The sequence below is a fragment of the Chaetodon auriga genome, chromosome 3, assembly GCF_051107435.1.
Source record: "Chaetodon auriga isolate fChaAug3 chromosome 3, fChaAug3.hap1, whole genome shotgun sequence".
Lineage (NCBI taxonomy): Eukaryota > Metazoa > Chordata > Actinopteri > Chaetodontiformes > Chaetodontidae > Chaetodon > Chaetodon auriga.
Genome location: NC_135076.1, coordinates 27,170,192 through 27,189,805, shown reverse-complemented (window position 1 = coordinate 27,189,805; position 19,614 = coordinate 27,170,192). Strand labels below are relative to the sequence as shown.

Here is a 19,614-nt window from a genome sequence, read left to right as displayed (position 1 = left end):
GGATGCTGTCTGCGAGTTCACATTTTTCTGTCCGAGGCGTTCCAGTCCCTTCCTCTTAACCCCTTCCCCTGCCCACTTTTGCTTCCTGGACAGAAAATTGCGGTCATATTTTGGACGTTGTCTCACTTGAACGTTTTGAAGTTTTTCACTTGGGCACTAAGAGGTCTCAAGTACTAACAGATGTGCTTCGTCCATCTCTCTCAGTGGCGGGGGACGCCTCGTCGTACCACTTCCCCCAGGCTCACTCTGTGTGTGTGTGTGTGTGTGTGTGTGTGTGTGTGTGTGTGTGTGTGTGTGTGTGTGTGTCCTTCCCCCCTTTTTCATGTCCTGTGTGGTGGTACATTCAGTGAATTGATCCCAACGTTTTCTCATTTGATGTCCTCTGTGGTCACGCAGGCCTCGATGCAGAGCTCTACTATGTGCGAGACAATGTGGTGAATCATTACGCTCTGTCCTTCACGCTGCCTGTGCCCAGCGAGACCAACAGCCTTCACTTCACATGGCACTCCAAGACAAAGGTGAGCCTCGGCATCTCAAGTGATCCATTAATCAGCAGTCCATTTACGTGCTGACAACTTTCCTCCATGGCTCTTTGTTTACAGGTTGACTACCGGCTTGGCTTCCACATGGAGAACCCTGTCGCCATGAACCAACCACGGAGCAACATCTCCAGTCAGGGGGAGGTGCCCCGTGTTCCCTCTGGTTCGTCACATACATGCTTGTAGTTTGTGGACATTGTTGTTTGGTTGCTGTATCATGTAGGCTTGGTTCGAGTTAGATGATCATATCTGTCAATTAAAACTGGAGCCGGAGGCAGCAGCTGGTTAGCTTAGCTTAGCATAAAGACTGGAAAAGGGGTGAAACTGTTAGCCTTCTGTGCTCAAAGGTAACAAAATCTGCCAACCAGTATGTCTCAGATAACTAATAATTAAGTCACTGCTGGTGACCTGGTGACCGCTCAGAGCCCAGAAGTGGGCCAGCATGTCAAAATGTTGCTTTGAACCTTTTTCTCGATGGATTAGCTTAATCGTTTTTCAATTTTTGACTGTACTGTAACGTCATTGTGAAATTATACATCACGTGTGAAGATTTCAGCCTTAAAAGTGAGAGCTAATGGTTTACAGTCACAGCTCTCAGACGATTCTGCTAAACCAAAACCACTTTCACAACTAAGTCGATCTTCACCGATTCACTGATTTCATGCATCTCTGACAGGTGAGGCGTGGATTTAAACCAGCTATCACACATCTAAAAGGTTTCCTAAATGATGTGTGTGTGAATGTGTGTGTGTGCAGTGTTTAGAGTGGACCTCTTCTGTTCCGGCAAGGTGGATGGAGAGGCTGTTTTAACAGTGCAGCTCAATCTAACCATCCATGCCAACAACTACACAGTGCTCAACTTCAAGAGGAGGAAAATGTGCTACAAAAGTGAGTATCCTCAAAAAGAGACAATAATCTAAACAAAGGTGTGGTCAGAAGTACACAACGAGAAAGTAGTGCAGCCAGTATCATTTATCCACCTGTAGACCTTTCCACAGCCGGGGAAGCACAGGTGTAATTGAAAGCAGCATTGGTGCCGTGCCTGCTGGGTCATTTCAGCGGAGCAGAGCCGTCGTGAATGTTATTAGTAACACCTGTGCTTTCCCTGCTGTAACGCCTAAAAGTGTCTGTTGGGTTGACCCAGTAGAGGCTGTTCAGAACGTGGAGCGCGTGGAGAGTCGAGGCTTTTGCGTGAATTTGCCAGCTCTGTGCGTCAGAGGTTTTGTATTCTGTGTTCACTTCTGTGCTTTTTTCAAGCTGAAGGTAATTACATGTGGCCGAGCGGCTTCGTGCCATACGCCGCGTGGAAACAAATTCATCCCCGTCTTATTTTGAGCGCGAGTCAAAGTCGCAGCCATAAGAGATTCTTTGTGCGCTCTGAAGGCACCTTCAGCCGTCACACCTGACGCCTTTCTTTCCCTGGGTTGCACCTGTGGTGTTGTGGCAGAGGACAGACAGTGATAATGTAATCACACCCCTGAGCTCACTGACTTTAACTACTGGAACTTTTCAAGGAGCCAAGAGGCCTTTTTAGGAGCTCAGGAGCGTGACCTAAAAACTGTTCCAGGTTTCTGTCTCTGGGCTTCTGACTGAGTCCTTTTCTGTCCTAGGAACTATCAGAGGGAACAGTTCTGGATGTTCTTGATTAGCGAAGCCTCACCTCAGACGCACATCTTTAATGGAGCATTAACAGCTTTTAAATGTGGCATCGCTCTGATTTGCTTTATATTTGAAGTCCATGAGCCTCTCAGCCTCGTCATGGCCTGTTGTAGTTTCATTAGATGTTTGAGCTGTACATACTGTACTGAATATGTCGCTGTGTGGATGAAGTCTGACAGCAGAGTTAATGTGATTCTTCCTTTCTCTGTCAACAGGAATGGATTCTGACCCGAGTATTCACATTCCCCTCAACAACAACACTGTACCACGGCCTGACTGTAAGTGATCTGGCTCCAGCTCTGCTTGTCTTTGTCTCACAGCTCCGTGTGTCGTGTGTCATAGGCGGCATCGGCCTGATCAGACCAAGGCTGCGTTATTAATGAGAAGTCTGCACTTCAGTCAAACTCTCCGTAACCAAGGCGAATGATGTCAGAGCCCAAAGAGAGGGATTCATTCTCCCATTGAAGTGCGCTCTTTCAGCCCCCACCCCTCAGACTGCTTGTCTTTTTTCAGTGGGTTTTATTCAGACTCTTTTCGAGCCCACTACCCCCACTGCCATTAGTGGGTTGTCTCCCTTCTGCTTGGCTGGGCCCGATGAACCTCGGGCCCTCAGAGGCTTTTAGAGAGGTGATGAGAAAAGCTCTCATCCTGGACGCAGCCTTTACTCTTCCAGGCCTCCATTAAGGCAGAGCGGAGCCGTCGGTGCACTTAAAGTTTCTCTCTCCGTCGTGTCTTTAGGTCTTAGCCTCATGTTTTTCCTCTGATCTTTCATAATAGCAAATGCCGCCAAAGCTTTCTGTCATTTTCTGATGTTTTGTGTGCAGCGATGCCCCATTTTCCAGAGTTTCTCCATTGCTGTGACTTGACTGTTAATGTGTGGCTTCTTGTCATCAGTAGATGGTGTCACCACCCCCACCACCTCCACCCAGGTATTCTACATCAGTGTGAGCGTGTGCTGCATTGTCATCTTCCTCGTGGCCATCATCCTGGCCATCCTGCACCTGCACAGCATGAAGAGAGTGGAGATGGAGGACAGGTTTGTTCTTCAGTTTGTCCAAACGGGCCGCAGTCACTGCTGAATATCAGCCAATGGAAACCAGCACACGGCGCAGCAGGTCTGCAGCCTTGTATCTGTCACCTGTGGAAGTTATTTTTCTGCAGAATGCTGCCGTTCAAAGACCAACAGAAATAGGTCATCTCCACAGAGAGGATTAGATCAAGCTGAAACCTGCACTGTAGCTTTCCTGTTGTTCAGTTCCTGTAGCCTCCACTCCAGATGGCTGCAGGCAGCAACGCAGGTCATCAGATATCGATGTGAAACGAGATCTTTACATCCTCCCTCTGCTGTTGATTTGAAGAGCTTCGGCATCGGGACATTTGAATTGAGACTCATGGAAATCTGTCAAATGTGACACTTTCACTAAATCTGGTTGATGTTATGTTGGTTTGCCAAAGTACTTTGATTCACTTACTACCCAGAATTCGCTGCCTTCAGCTTCTCAGATGTAAATATTAGCTTTTTTTTTGTAGTGTTTTATGATGGTAAACTGAGTATCTTTGGGTTTTAGACTAGTAGTTAAACAAAGAAGGCGTCTGAAGACGTTACTGTGGGCTCTGGAAAATTCTGATCAACATTTTTTGCTGTTTTCTGACTTCATCAACCAAACAATCAGAAACTAAACATTCATTTACAGTGAAAATCATTTTTAGTTGCAGCCTCAGTGTTTTTAGTTGGTCTATAATTCAGTTCAGTGTCTGTTGGAGAGCATTGTGAGATCAAACATAGCCTGGTTATACAAAGGTCTTAATTAAGTGGAGATCTTCTCTGGCTAAGATATTCAGCTTCAGTGCTGCAACCTGATTTAGTGATTGACTAGTTTGAAACTAGCTTGTAGTTACAAAGAACTTAGGAAGGACTTGACTCAAACTTAGTGATGGCTTGCCTCTGGATAACTGCTCCGTGTTCCTCCTTTGTGTGTTTCAGTGTGAGCGACAGTGGGAGCTCGCAGGGCCTCTCTCAGCCGTCCACCCAGACCACGCAGTACCTGAGGGCGGACACTCCAAACAACGCCGCCCCCGTCACCAGTAAGAGCGTTTACTTACCCCAAAGGCAGCCCGTAACAAGATGCAGCCTCATTTCATGTCTTATTTTAAAACATCTGAAACGTTTTGTGAAGCTAATTTCACCTCTGAGATGGCACCTAAAGAGCACGTCGAGTCTGATTCAGCCGCCCGTAGTTGTTGTTTTCTCTTCTCACACCGGCATCTGCCAATGTGCATGCTTTTCCAAATGCAATAACAGACTGTGAATGACCTGATTAGCTTAACGAGTGTCATACGATTGTAATGAAGAGCAGAGTTCCTGCAGTGATGTTCCCTTTCTTTCTGTCCCTTGTGACCTATTACTGTCTGAGTAATGTGTCAGTGTGCTCACCGTGTGCTTCGTGTCAGGCCAGCTGTCGAGCTGTTAGAGAGGCACAAGCAGTCCTTTATGTTGGACTGGTAGAAGCTCATCTGCTTGAAACTGATGTAAATATAGAACATGGTGGGAAACAAACACATGAAGTAAAAAGTTGCTAATACCTCAGAGCCGCACTGGGACTGACTCACTTTGGACATGTGATCTCTTAGCGGTGTGATTTCCTCCACTCGAGTTCTTTGTTAGCTGTTGTTGTTGGTGTTCGGTGGCAGCGTGATTACTCACCCAGCCCTTGTTCTCTTGGCTCACACCCTTTTGTGATTATGGCTGAGTCTGTCCTGTATTAGTGGAAAGTGGAAATAATCTGGTTTTGCAGTATAAACTTTGCACTGAGCAAATTATGTTCACCATGTGGAGTTGTCCTCTCAATTTAAGTGTGAGTAACAAAGGGTTGCCTCGATAAAAGCATCACCGTGGTGGGAAGGGGGGAGCAGCTATCCTGCCTACGTCCATCGGGAACCAAGACCCTGCTTACCCTTTGCCTTAACATGTGTTTTGGGTGATCAGATCACAAGTGGGCAGCGCTAAATACAAGTGTAATCGACCACCAAGACTCATTCTGATCCAGTCGCTCGAGCCGCTTTCCGAGGTAGTCAAACAAACATGGTGGTCAGCTGGACGCCTTGAAGAGGCATGATTAACACGTATGTGCAGCTATCCACATGTGATCGGACCACCCAAGACGCACGTTAATGCTACACCTCTAAAGGGCCTGAATTAATACGTTATATCTCATCTGTTTAATCTGTACAACATGTGAATTGGTTTTGGTGAAACTGGTCAAATCTGTGCTCTCCCACCTTTTTAAAACCAGTTAAGATTGGGAAGTCCTCCAGTGTGCACCAGGCGTCACAGGTTGTTAGGTCTCTGACTATTTCCTGGCAAGGACCGACAACTTCCTGAAGTCTCTGGAGGAAGCAGGACAACTGCTGCTGAACTGAAACTGTATTCTGAGCCAAAAAGAAGGAATAATTAATCTGACAGTCATTCGTCAGTGAGACTCGTGGATTCTTTTCCTCCTCGTGCAGAGTGGTGGACAGGCAGCTGGTCTGACTACACGTGGGCTGATGTGTCTGTGGAGGGAATCAAACCTTTGACTGTAACCACCTCATGAAATAATGATGGCATTAATCTTGTTTTACTGAAACTGATATCTGTGGTTCACGCTGGAAACCACCGCAAAGGCACCCCAGCTGTTCTCCTGCCTGGTCGTCAGTGTGTAATCCTCTGTCGCCCTCTTGTGGACACAACCCACATCTCTCCTCCACTTGCCTTCTCTTTATGTCTTACGCTTTGCTGAATGTGATTATTTGCACCACATTTTCCCAGCATGCCTGGTTGGATTGATGTTTTGTGTTAGAGCTGAAAATTGACAATTACAGTGAACATCCATTCATTCATTCAGGTCATGTTGTAACTTGCGTGAGCTCTCCATTAAATCACTTCTTTCTCACCCTGTCCCACCCTCCACTCCCTCCCCCTGTCTGTCCTCTTGTCATTAGACAATCACCCTGGTTCTGCACCCATACTCCAGCTTGCTGCCTCCTCCTTCCAAAACCCTGGTGCCCCCCCTCATGAAACCAAAAGTAAGTTCCAGTGAAGCTCCAGAGACGACTCAGAGCTATAACGCTGCTTTGTCGTCTTGTGTTTTGTCGTAATTTTCTGAACTTTTAATGAATGTTGCACTTCTGTACCTTCGTGTCCTGCTTCTGGTGAGAACTGGTCGTGAGCAGTGGGGTGACAGTTCGTCCTTAGAGAGATTCAATAACTGAAAGACTTCCCTTCCTCTTGGTGGCTGTTCAGGCCTCAGGATCCTGACTCATGCGTCTCACCTGCTTTATACTAACACTGTCTGTCATCTTTGTTTGGCAGCTTTTTGTGTTATGTGTTACAAGTTACACAGAAACTTATTTTGGCATCTGGAATTCAAGGGAAAAGTCACAGATTAGCGCTGAAGCCTCTAAACTGCCGAGATTTGCTGCTTTTTCTGTGCTTTATGTTATTGTACATTGAATGTCTTTGGTTTTAGCGTTAGCTTGTACCGACCTCTTCAGCCTTCAGAGCTTTTTTTCCACTGGAAAGTATTACCAGAGCCCAGCGTGTGTGCAGTTGCTCCTGTCATCAGCAGTTTTTGTAGTGTCTTAATTGTTATGCTTGAACTGTGGAGTCAGTCTTAGTTTGACCTCTAGGGGGCAGCGTTGACCTGTACTGACTCCACGGTTCAGCAGAGATTCAACACTTTGATCAAAATACCTTATCAGGCATCTTTGGATCCAGATGGGGTTTGAGACTGAAGCCTTAGCTTCATGTATGAAGCTCACAGCTCCTTTCAAACTCTCAGACGTAGCTCACGAGAACAAGAGGAGGCTTTTGTCCGCCGTCAGCAGATTGACAGTCGCTGCCTCCAACTTTACGTGGCGTTTGTTTGTTCGAGACTTTTCCCTCGCCTCCATTCATCCACTGGTTTTATCTGCAGTCTGTCTAAGTCACTGTACACAGTTCAGCCTGGCATTTCCTCCTGAGTGGCAGTGAGCTGCAGAGGCAGGAGGTTAGAAAGTGTTATCTGTCATCGCTGACGTGGTGTGTACACATGAAATATGCTGATATAAAGGGGTCGTGTGTGTACTCTTTGTTCATCTGTGTGCAGACACTGCGAGGACCTTTTTGTGTGTGTTTTTGTATTTCAAACTCTGTCGTACCCCAGTCAGCCAGCAGCTAATGACAGTGATTACGTATAGGGAGGTTATGTAATGCCGGTGCTGTAAGACAGGACTTTGCATGAAGTTGCTTTGATGCAACATGTGCAGGCTGCTGTGCATGTCTTGCTGACTGTGTTTCTTGTAATTGCTGAAGTTCTTTGAATTCAAATGTTGATTCTGATTTTCCAAGGAACCGTTCTGACTCAGAAAAGTGACTCCGTCAGAAGTTGTGCAAAGCAGAAGTCCCCCGGGTTGTTTTCAAGGGTTAATCAGAGTTGAAGCACCTGTCAGTCTCTTCTGTTTACGTTTGGGTCATGTGTGCCTTCAGTGAGTCTGTTTTTCCATCCACACAGCTTACCCGTCTCTCCGCATAGAGAAGAATGACCTGAGGAGCGTAACTCTGATAGAGGCCAAAGCCAAAGTGAAGGACATCGCCATCTCGAGGGAGAGAGTCACACTACGAGATGTCCTACATGAAGGTACATGTCTGTCCTTTTTCTTTCTCCCGGGGTCGGACCGAATGTCTGTCATCATATCTTATGACGACGTCACCCTAAAAAAAAAAAAAAGAGTGAATTTTTACCCCACTTTACTCCTCATCATCAGTCATCAGCTTCATCATTCCCCATCAGTTAGCTGTCAACCAAGAGATACTAAGGACAGTGCAGGTCGGCACCTCTGCGGTTTGAGTTGAAGATAGATCCACTTTTTAATCTGCTCCCGCCGATAAACCACTCCGGATCAGAGCAGATTCTGGTGTGACTCTGGGTGTTTATTCGTCCAGAAGCTCCGGTCTGTCCCCAGCTCTGTCCTCTCAGAGCTCCCCGGCTCTCAGCACCTGTCCCTCTGCTCCACCCAGGCCCCACTCATCGCTCTGCAAAGCCCTGCGACACACATCAGAGAGTTGATTTTGAATGTCAAAGTGAGTGAAGGATTCGGTTCGGCCCTACTTTCTCCTAAAGAAGCTCCCAAATTACTTTGTACTCTTCAGAAAGGCGTCGACATTATAGTCTGCTGGCTCTCCAGAGAGGTGCTGATCACAGTGGTTACCATTTTTTTTCCCTCGTAGGTACAGTGCATATCCTTTGTAGTTGTATTTCTCAATTTCAGAGAATTACCCTTCTCAATTCTCTTCTCCGATCGTACAAAGCTCCTATTAAGATTTAAGACTTCACTGAAATATGATGAGAAAGAAAGTGTCCAGAACATGTATTTATATCTAAACACTTCTACTGAAAGAAGAGGGGGACAGAGGCCTCCTAAGACGATCGTTAAGAAGGTGATTAAAAAGCCAAAAAAATGAGCGCGGCTGCTGGAATCCGCGAGCTTTGTAACTTCCCAGCTCTGAAATTTGAATATTGCTCCAGATTATCTTCCACAGCACAAAAATTTAGGAGTTCATTCGACATGGGGCTCAATTGTGAAGTTTAGCAATGGAAGCATACAGGTGCACGTCCATCCAAAATGCATATGAAACACTTTAATCCAGTCGCCCAGACCGCCTCCGCCGGTGGTCAGGGATGCTTTTGCACACATTAACGACAAAATACAAGACTTGCTCAAGAAACTCTCTGTTCACCAGACGAAGAGCCTCAGACTGTTTAAGATTTATACTGTCAAGCTTGACTTTGCACCTGTTAACAGCTGTGAAATACCAACAGGTGCGAGAAAAAAATCTAAAGTTCTGCAAAAAGTTGTTGCATTATTTTGTGGAGTCCATGAAGGCGAAACATCTGTCACGCTGAGTGTTGGTGGACTCTAGATCCTCCTGCACAAACATGTGATTTGTGTGTGTGTGTGTGTGTGTGTATGAACACGATGGTTGCCCTCTTCCTGCCCCGTGCGAGCATGCCTCATCAGATCAGATCTGAAGCTAAACTGGCAAAGGTTTGTTCTTGCTGAGGCGTATTACACGTTGACAGAAAGTCTTAGAGCTGAAGTTCCTAAATCTCCGTCTTTGGCTCTGTATCAAAGACAAACACGAGTGTCGGGGCTTCAGCTTGGCTCCGTCAGTCTCTCACTTCTGACGCTGAATGCTTTTGGAGACGTTTCAGCACCGTCATGGAGTGATGGAACTGAACAAGACTGTACTTCACTTCCTGGAGATTTGCCCACTCTGGGGTTTAGTGTGGCTGTGTGAGTGATGTAACAGTTACCCAAGGGTGTCGACAACACAATGGAAGAGAAAAGTGTGGGTGTTCTGTTTTGAAATGCCACTTAAAGGTCTTCTGATGGTTTACTTTCATTCTGCTCTCTGTTCAAGCTGTTTGTCGCTTATTTCTACATCTTACTGTTTCCAATACAAAGTCTCAGTCTCCAGATCTCCAAATATGTCTTTGACAGCGACTCGACTCTGTTGAACAGTCAGTGACCCACGCTGAATTATCTCCACCACTACAGCACAGACAGCCGTGACATTTTCTGCAGACGTTCACGTTCCCCTCGAGATTGATTGTAATAACTTCTGAGTTTTTATCAAGGCTCACCATCAGGTCAGATACTTCATCTTAAAACCAAATACCAAAACAATACAAATAGCCTCAGCTGTACTTTGGGTTTAGTGCCAGTAAGCAAATGTTAGCATGCTAACACATTGAAAGAAGATCTTAAACATTACTTGCTAAATGTTAGAATTGTTTTGTGAGCATGTTAGCATTTAGCCCACAGCACCCTGCTGCCTTAGCACAGGCTCTCAGAGCTGCTAACGTGGCCTCTGAGGCTTGTTAACCGTCCCTAAGCCGGACCTGCTCGCAACTCCTGTTTAAACAACTTTCAACAAATAAATCAGATTTCAGTGTCACACACAAGCTCAGCACGGCCTCTGGTCAGCTTCTCAGCTGCTTGGTCTATTTTTTAGAGAGCTCCTATATTTTAATTGTACTTGTGACGGTTGTGACTTGCTTTTATTGATGTGTGCCTGATTGAACTTTGTAAAGGTGAAGTGTCTTTATAGGGACAGCTGTTGAGTCTTTATGATGCCTGTACCTGCACTTTGCCTCGTGCAGAGTTTTCTTTTTAAACCACAGCTGCTATCTCGATGTAAATATTGATACTAGGCAGTGAAAAGTAGGTAAAAGGTTCGTATCAAGATTCTGCACAGTGTGCCTGTCTTTGCAGATACCTGCACTCATGGATCTCTCCGACATTCTGATTTAGCTTGATGTGGTTAGTTTGCCAATGCAGTCGGGGCAGATTCACGTACATCAGATCCTGCATACAAAACTACAGCAAATGCTGAATAAATACTGAACACATGAGACAAAGAAGCTACAAATATAAGACACACAGGACGTGTCTCAGAGGCAGTTGAACTCTGAGTTGAGATCTGTTTTTGGGAGCCGGCAGGTCCAGACAGGCTTGACGGAGAAGGTGGAGGGCAGGGTGGTGGTGGTGGTGGGGGGGGGGCAGTTTCACACTAACCCTGTTGTTATGCTCCGTCTTCTCTCCTGTTGAAACACCAGGCGTAGTTAGCCTCAGGGCGTAGATTTCTTTCTAAGTTTATGTTGATGGTTTATCTTCTTAAACAGCGCTTTACCTCAGTGAAGTCCTGGAGCAATGAGGTGACAGTTTAGACAAAGGGGATGAACGCTCGCTTTGCCTCTCCACATCGTACGGATTTTATTCTCAGTGACGGAAAGTCCTCTGAGCTCCAGTGAATCTCTTGTTTTGGCTCTTGTCAGATTGACGAGAGCCAAAGCTGCCTGATCCCATTAAGAGACAAAGCATTTTAAGCAGAAAACTGTCCGTCTCTGTCCGCTGAGCAGCCAGGCGTGGCGGCCTGTGAGTGAGGTGACATTTGGGTCTTTGCATGTGGCGCCTCTGGCTGTATCTCTGCTGCCCTTTTCCTCAAACACAACCCTGCGCTTTGTCTTTGACAGGCACGTTTGGCCGCATCTTCCACGGCGTGCTGCTGGATGAAAAGGACCCCAGTAAGGAAAAGCAGGTCTTTGTGAAGACCGTGAAAGGTATGAGCTCCATCCTGCCGTTTGCTGCACAGCTGAATGCTCAGCTGGCAGAGAAATGAAAATATTGTCAAGTCAAGTGTGTTGTAAGTTTTCCTATCTCTCAAATTAATGTGCAACAGACTGTGGGTTTTTTCAAGAAGTGTGTAGGTGGCGGAAGCAAAAGCTGCAATGCTCAGTGAGCGTCATTAGACCAAAACGTGATTGTAATGCTGAAGACGAATGACGATAGTGGTGGCGATCCCCGCAGCTTGTTAACCAAACACTGTCTATCGGAAACGGTGGGTGTTTTTCTAATGGCCTCAACAGATGGCCGTACATGGTTTCCATCCAGTAACCAGGCACATAAATTTGACAATTAATGAATTATACGTCTTACTCATGCTGCAGGGTTTGCATGCCAGTGAAAGGACTCCTTAATGTGCGGCTGTCAGGTTCTTTGTTAGCGGCATGTGTCAGCTTTCTCTGCCAGTTGCCTTCTGACCTCTCCATTCTCTCATGTTTACTCAGGGAGGGGTGGATACCATTCACTGAACAATATCCTCATGCCAGTCTTGGCTCTGTTAGAGTCTTTACTTCCTCCTCATGTGCCTTTTGGGAAGGGAACAATACTGCTTTCCATAAGTACCAGACGATGGCAAAGCTGCATACACAGATTAAAAACTGGACCTCAGTGAGCTTGGCACAAGTCAGCTTTCCCCTGAAGTTTCCCACTACAAATGACTGCTGGCAAAGCAATCCGTGCAGGGAAAACAATAAAAATCAAACCCTGCATGGGGTCTGAGAGCGCTGAAAATATGTCCTTAACTTTTCAACTTTCTGACCGCTCAGGTCACTCTAGTTCAGCTTTATTTTTCTATTGAGATCTTGTGTCTGATGAAATTGTTCAGATCACGCGTCGGAGGTGCAGGTGACCATGATGTTGACAGAAAGCTGCAAGCTTCGCGGACTTCATCACAGGTGAGTGGAGGTGAACACAAAGCACTGTTTCTGTGCGGCGGCGTCCTGTATGCGTCTGAGACCAGGAGGTCACGTCGCGCAAGCACCAGCCCGTCACTGCTGTCCACTTCCTGTCCACCTTGCAGCAGCCTCAGCTCTTAACGCAGCAGTCACACTTCTGGTTTGCTGCTAAGCCAACGCTGTTCCATCAGAGCAGTTCCTGTGGTCGTCTTTGAAAAGTCTCGGTCTGAGTGCTGACGAAAGAACACCACATTTTTACACAGAGCTGAAACTGTGAGGAGAACAAAACACTTTTTCTGACAAATGCGACACTGCAGTTGAGCTTTTTCTGCTGTAGCCTTGATAGCGGGGGTCATGACCATGTGGAGGTTTGGACTGTGACTCACTGTCTTTATGTTGATCCACTCCATCCTCCTTCTTCTTTATGAGGTCAACAGATTTTCTCTTACTTCCTCTTCCATAGTTTGGTAATGGTTTGGATGACTACTCCTAGCATGTACTTTCTTTTTCCAAGAACCCCTGTGATGCTTAGCAAGCATCTACACGTCTATGTTAACACTTCCTAGGTTCCTGTTGCTCAGCTGGTTTTTCTCTCCACCTTCAGAAACCTGTTGCCCATAAGTCATGTGTGCACAGAAGACGGAGAGAAGCCCATGGTGCTGCTGCCTTTCATGGCTTGGGGGAATCTCAAGCTCTTCCTGCGGCAGTGCAAGCTAGCCGAGGCTAACAACCCACAGGTGAGGCTTCAGCGCGGCGTACATGTGGTGGACCTAAAAACATGAGTCACTTATTAAACCATTAAGATAAATGCCTCAGTGCAAGTCAGGTATGGTGTTGGATTGAGACATTTATTAAGCTATTAAAATAAATCCTCCAAATTGGAAGAAAAGTCAGATTCTCTCCAAGAGTGAAGCCTGAAAGAAGGTTTTGTGTGTTTGAAGCAATCAACACCAGGTAACATCTCCCAGTAACTACTGTTTACACTGTTATTAGAGTGGCTGTTGATACAGTCATGAAGCCGCTGCTCAGGGCGCAGATTTTTATTCTCGACATAAAGACAATCAAGCTTTTGTACAGGTTAACCCCAGGGAGTCTTTGATGTGCTTGGCAAAGCCGCAGCACACATCCAACCAATCAGTCAACCCCAAAATACAGATGTAGCAAACACTTCGCAATCACAAGATGAAGCTTGCCATCCATTTGCATTAATCAAAACCGCTTCGTAAAGTTTGAGGCCGCACATCAGCACCTTCCTTCTCAGCAATCTCATTATGTCGGTTTGGCAGTTGTAGGAGACAAAGACACAGTCATTAAGTTGTGCAGTTGCAATAAACTTTGAGCTATAAATCTGAAATGTTTCAGTGCAGAGAGATAAAGCTGTGGGGGAAGCGCTGAGGGAGCAGCACTACAGTGTGCCATTCATTCTGAGCGTGAACATCTGGTTTGGAAGGTGGAACACTGAGGGAGAAGTGTTGAGTGGTGACCTTTTCCACAGTTGTCTTTTTTCCACTGACGGCCTTCTGTTAACGTGGCTGCGTGTGCGTGCAGACACACACAGCGTTAAGTGTTCTTATCTCCGTCCGCTGGTTGCCAAACCTTATTTCTCCGCTGTGGGATGAATTAATTTAGGTTGTATCACACTGTCCATTGTCAGATAGCATTAAACAGCCCAAACATTTCCGCCGTGTGTGTCTGAGCCCGGCACTGTGCAGCTGATTAGATCAGCCACAGAAATGTATGAGTACACGTCCGTTTATGGCTCAGTGTTGTCTTTAAAGCTATACAGGATGTTTATATACCTTCTAAGAGCTGCTTCACCTTCTGTCCTCTCTGACACACCTGCTGGCTGAGCTATTGTCTTCAAGCCCTTCAGGAGCTGCAAGCACAAAACAAACTTTCTTTAATGTCAGACTCCGGCTCAAACCTTTGAGTCAGGGACTTTCTGAGTCATGTGATTCACATTGTTTTCCCTCTGGTCCATGTCGATAATGTAATTGTACATTTTGGTGCTGATGTAGCTTCAGTTTGTACACTTGATGAATGACGATGAAGCCTCGTTGCTCACAGCGCTAAAGGCAATGCTAACATGTGGACTTTAAGGACTGCAGGCGTAGATATCCATCTTAGTTTAGCGGGCTAGCAAAAGTAAAAGTTTCACATGCTAACATATGCTAATTAGCACTGAGCACAAAGTACCTGATGGTAGTGGTGGATGAAAAGTTCAACGATCATTAAAGTTTTAACAGTGAACCTCATGGTGGCGCTAGAGGAAAAGTCAGCGTGTAGCATTTCCATCATAGACTGGAAAAGTGTTTGTGCATGAGCTCCCATCTCTGACCGATGCTATATTCAAAGGAAATAAGAACAGTTTGACACAGGAGACCATTTTCTCCACAGTAAAGTCACGTCGGCTGAACCCCCCCCCCCCCCCCCCCCCTTTGTGTTTTTCCTGTCTCTGCTTCTCAGCTGCTCATTGTCTCTCTGTCCCTCATTTCCTTTCAGGCGATCTCTCAACAAGACTTGGTTTACATGGCCATTCAGATTGCATGCGGGATGAGCTACCTGTCTCGCAGGGAGGTCATTCACAAAGACCTCGCCGCCAGGAACTGCGTGTAAGTGTCCCTGACCCGACTCGGAGCTGCCGTCATTTGTCCTCACTTCTCCCCTGAAGCTTTCGGGTGATTGGGTTTGGAATTTAATTACTACAAAATAAAGACGCCGACTTTTCTCTCTCGTGCCCCCTCTGACAGCATTGACGACAACATGCAAGTGAAGATCACAGACAATGCCCTTGCCCGAGACCTATTTCCCATGGATTACCACTGTCTGGGGGATAATGAGAACCGGCCCGTCCGCTGGATGGCCCTGGAGAGCTTGCTCAACAACGACTTCTCCAGCGCCAGTGACGTGGTGAGTTTACTTTTTGCAGCTTAACCGTGCAATCCTATGATTAACCTCCCCTGTGCCTCAACTGGGATGCCAAGAAGAAACAAAACAGATTTCAGGGAACACGATACAGAGAAGGTGATGCAGGAAATGGCAGCGGTCGTATCCGAGCCATTCTTAGACGCCTGGTCAAGGTGTCACGGGGAAGGGCGGAGTGTGTCTCTGGCTCTTCCCTCTTTCCTGTGTCGGGATGGCAGAGGAGGCGCTGCAGAGACATTCAGGAAGCCCAACGGATCCTCTGAGACACCAGTCAGACGTGCCCCCACCCCTCCACATTCCTCTTATGGTCACGCAGCTTCATGGCAATCCCGCCCCTCCTCTGCACTTACAGTTAACAGAGGCCTGGCATCACCAAGCAGCTGGGCGTCAGGGAAAGTCCAGACCTGGAGCTGCGTAGCGTCACGTAAGGACTCCATACTCTCAGTGGACACCGAGCTGGACAGGATGAGCAAGTGTCTGTTAGACCTTGCGGGGAATGTTGGCAGTGGCCTGGGTACTGATTCAGGAACAGGATGGATTACCGTACACCACCCCCTCCCACCACGGTGCCCCTAAATCACTCCCTTCACTTCCTTTAAAGGCCCGGTTAAATTAAAGCTCCAGCGTGGAAGATTTACGTGGCTGAGTTGGCAGAAATGGAAGCTGGTCTTCATGAGGATGTTTTCATCAGTGTAGAATCACCTGAAAATCAGAGTCCTTGTGTTTTTGTTACCTTGGAACGAGCTCTTAATATCTACAGAGGGAGCAGGCCGCCACGTTGCTCCGCCATTCACGTTTTTCATGACTTTTACAGCCACACACACACGTTGAAGAAGAAGAAGCAGCCTCACCAGTAGATGGCACTAAGTCCTGCACGTGGTTAAGACGCGCTAACACAACAGAGGCTAGTGTGTTCAGAAGTCACCGTCAGGTCAGAAGAGCTGCCCAGTTTACCTTGATTAGGGTCAGCGCCCGCAGTAGGCACCTTAGATACAGTTAATAACGAGAGAGACACGAACGCTCCCTCCTGGGAGTGAAGGGTCACGCGAGGTCGACCCTCGCTGGAGCCCCCCAGCCTCCTTAAACATAACACCCACCCGACTGTTTACTCTCAGCCTCTTAACAAAAACTGGCAGCAGCGATGTATATTCCAAATAAATCATCAGCATTGTTTCCTGGGATTGTTTCAGTGGAACAGTTTGTGTCTGAATGCGAGTGGCACCGCGTGTTTTCCGCGCTCTGCTCAGAGATGGCGGTCTGATGCTAACGCGGCGAAGACAACAGCTCGTGTTGACGGTGTTTAGAAACAGTTTGTGAACGAGCGCTCCGTCCTGTCTCGCTGTTAATCGCACGCCATGTTTTCACAGTGGGCCTTCGGAGTGACGCTGTGGGAGCTGATGACTCTGGGTCAGACCCCCTACGTCGACATCGACCCCTTCGAGATGTCGGCCTACCTGAAGGACGGCTACAGAATAGCACAGCCAATCAACTGTCCAGACGAGCTGTACGTCCATTCATCACACACACACACACACACACACACACACACACACACACACACACACTGATTCTGGTCAATTGATTGGTCAGAAAACAATTGTAAATTGACAAAACAAGCAGTTGAAAGTCAGCGTTTGTTGAAGTCTTAACAAGATCACAGAAATCTCATCGAGACACTTTGTGCTCGTCCAGCTTTTTTGGAATCGGCTGAACGAGAAGTAAAAATAATAAAGTAATTAAAACACCTGATCAGAAGGATTATTGACCACTGAGAAGCAGCAGCCAGTGTGCTATTACACGTAGTATCAAAACAAATACACAATCAATGTTTAAATAAGCTCAAGAAATACAAAATATTCAGTTTCTTCTAAAACTGAACAGAACAAAACGTCCTGAAAACACTGACGGTTGTTTGGAGGTTGTGGAGTCTTTTGTGTGTTTTATTAAATGTACTAATAAGTGATCAATACTCAACTGAACTCAGTGTGGCCTCTCCAGGTGACAGGACTAGCTTTGATTTGATTGGTCCTCTGACTTCTTATCACTATAAACACGTAATGTGAGTGTGCAGATCTCTGCAGTGAAGAGTGTGTGTGACAGCGATCAGCAGCTGATCAGCGATCAGCGTTTGTTCTCTGAAGCTTATCAACATCCTGTGGAGAAGGAGCAGCCTTCGCCCACGGCGTCGTTTTCCCAGCACGACGTCGTTATTTAGATCTTTATTTGGAGCTCAGAGCTGCAGCGGCGGACCGTCCGGGCGGATCAGCGTGTGATGACTGATGGAGTCAGTGAGCGCCGAAGCTTTGGCTGAAGGGAGCGGATTCAAGGTGTACAACCATGAGTCCAAAACAATCAGGACGCTGTTTAAAAGGTCATTTCTGTCCAGCTTTTTGTTGATTATACGCAGCCAGATGTCGCAGTAAAGCCTTAAAATCCCACCAGTTTGTTCACCGTAAAAGACTCTCTTTACTCTCTTCAGTCAAATTCTGACAAGCGTCTGTCATTTCAGATGTTTCATCTTCAGCCTGAACGCTCTGCATGCAGTCCTCACCTCGTCTCTGCAGCAGCATTCAACCGTCTGTCTCAAACCTGCTCGTCTTCTTTCGCTCCCATCCGTAGTTATGCTGCTAAAATCTGTTTCTGAGCTTCACGGACAGCAAATCCATCATGTGTAATTTCATCTCCTCACCTTTAGATTTCTCAAATCAGAAAACACTTCAGAAGAAGTTCAGAAAAACAAAGAAAATCAAATTATTGCTCTTTCAGTGTTTTCACATTGTCGGGTAGTTTATTACACCAGCTAAAAGCAAAACAATTTGAGGATATGGAATCATCATAAAGGACTGAAAAAACAGGTTTCGTGCCCACTTTTCAGTCACGTTCTGTTTGCATCCCCCGAAAACGCTGGAAAGACCCCGAGTCGTGTCAAACACCCACAGAGATAAGGCAATAATTACCTGAAATCTGCTAAATAACCCGACACGGTTTCCTTCAGATACAATAGGTGGTGAGGTGACGGCTTCCTTTTCCAAAATATTCGAGGTTGCATAATAAAACATTTGAGGCCGTGCATTGATTATGAAATGATTAAATCTCACTCATTGATATCAGCGCCGCACAGGCAGCTCCTGTACGTACCTCTCGATCCGCGGCCACCTTCCTCCTCTCCCTCTGCATCCTGTCGTTTAACTGGACTCCTCTTTCTCGCCTCCCCCGTCCTGCAGGTTTGCGGTGATGGCGTGTTGCTGGGCCCTGGACCCCGAGGAGAGGCCCAAGTTCCAGCAGCTGGTCCAGTGTCTGACAGAGTTCCACGCAGCGTTGGGCGCCTACGTCTGAAAACAGGCTCGTGTTTCCCCCAAAGCAGCGACATTAAAGCTGGAGGACACTGTTCATAAGGAACACATGTATGAGAATGTGCCTTATCAGAGGAACGAGCAGCTGGTGCTTTTATTTTGTACAGTTCTTTTGGAGTTTTTATATAGCTGAATTACCTTTTTACAGCATAGCAAAGTAAAAGGAGTCTTTGTTGAATATTGTTTCATGTGCTTTGGAAGCGTCTTAGCAGCGGCGGACACGGTGCTCTTCCCCCGCCAAGAGGACGGAAACGCTGGAAAGACGTCCTCGTCTTTTACGGTCACGTGACACAGGACACGTTTTTAAAGGAGAACTCGAAGCAGTGTTTTTAACGCAGTGGAACAGTGTAAAGTGTAGGCGTGTGGTGGATCAGAGAGACTGCAGCAGCTTCATTTCTGTCTGAACATCCTCTGAACTGCAGCTCCGCCCTGCAGCTCCAGCCTGCAGCTCCGCCCTGCAGCTCCAGCCTGCAGCTCCAGCCTGCAGCTCCAGCCTGGTACGAGAGGCCTCCTGGAACCAGATTCAGGTCTGTCGAGACGGTTTCGGAGACCTTTGCGAACGGTACGCAGGTTCCTCTGGATGACGCTAAAAACTGTGCCACAGACGAGTTCTGCGCTCTTCACGGATCGGACGCGTGAACCAGCAGAGCGACTCACGTGAACTCTGAAGCCCCTCCGGAGCGAATCCTGAATCCTGGACACTATCATCGTCTGAATGCCACCTCCTCCTTCCTGTTTTGTACATTTTATTTCCACTATCACGACCTCGGGACAGAATTCCCTTTTTGTTTTTTATTTTATAAGCTTGATTGTTCTGCGTCAGAACACAGCCTTTCACAGGAGGTTTTTTTTTTTTTTTTTGTGAGTAACTAGAACACTAATAATCACTGTGAACACACACAACCAGCTCGGTGTCCTCTTCGTCTCACACCTTTAACGTCTCTGTGATGTGTCTTTATGGTCACTGCATGTTGAATTAAGGTTGTAAACTGCTTCCCGAATTCATATCCACAAATTAAATGGGATCTTTTAAGTACA

The 19,614-nt window shown here is 46.7% G+C and overlaps 1 protein-coding gene across 4 annotated transcripts in view; it reads left to right on the top strand.

Moving 5' to 3' along the window:
• Positions 1 to 19,614, top strand: part of ryk (receptor like tyrosine kinase) — a 33,208-nt gene extending 13,594 nt beyond the window's left edge. Inside the window, exons 2-16 of one of the 4 annotated variants that reach the window (XM_076727063.1) lie at positions 397 to 518; positions 603 to 702; positions 1,296 to 1,427; positions 2,414 to 2,476; positions 3,096 to 3,234; positions 4,183 to 4,283; positions 6,180 to 6,263; positions 7,730 to 7,855; positions 11,255 to 11,341; positions 12,229 to 12,298; positions 12,903 to 13,035; positions 14,801 to 14,910; positions 15,049 to 15,208; positions 16,591 to 16,727; positions 18,448 to 19,614. In XM_076727063.1, coding sequence (XP_076583178.1) covers positions 397 to 518; positions 603 to 702; positions 1,296 to 1,427; positions 2,414 to 2,476; positions 3,096 to 3,234; positions 4,183 to 4,283; positions 6,180 to 6,263; positions 7,730 to 7,855; positions 11,255 to 11,341; positions 12,229 to 12,298; positions 12,903 to 13,035; positions 14,801 to 14,910; positions 15,049 to 15,208; positions 16,591 to 16,727; positions 18,448 to 18,559 — 1,676 coding nt within the window. In that variant the 3' untranslated portion in view covers positions 18,560 to 19,614. Of the gene's footprint in view, positions 1 to 396; positions 519 to 602; positions 703 to 1,295; positions 1,428 to 2,413; positions 2,477 to 3,092; positions 3,235 to 4,182; positions 4,284 to 6,179; positions 6,264 to 7,729; positions 7,856 to 11,254; positions 11,342 to 12,228; positions 12,299 to 12,902; positions 13,036 to 14,800; positions 14,911 to 15,048; positions 15,209 to 16,590; positions 16,728 to 18,447 lie in introns of all 4 variants that reach the window. The other 3 variants (XM_076727062.1, XM_076727065.1, XM_076727064.1) reach the window with 3 other exon arrangements.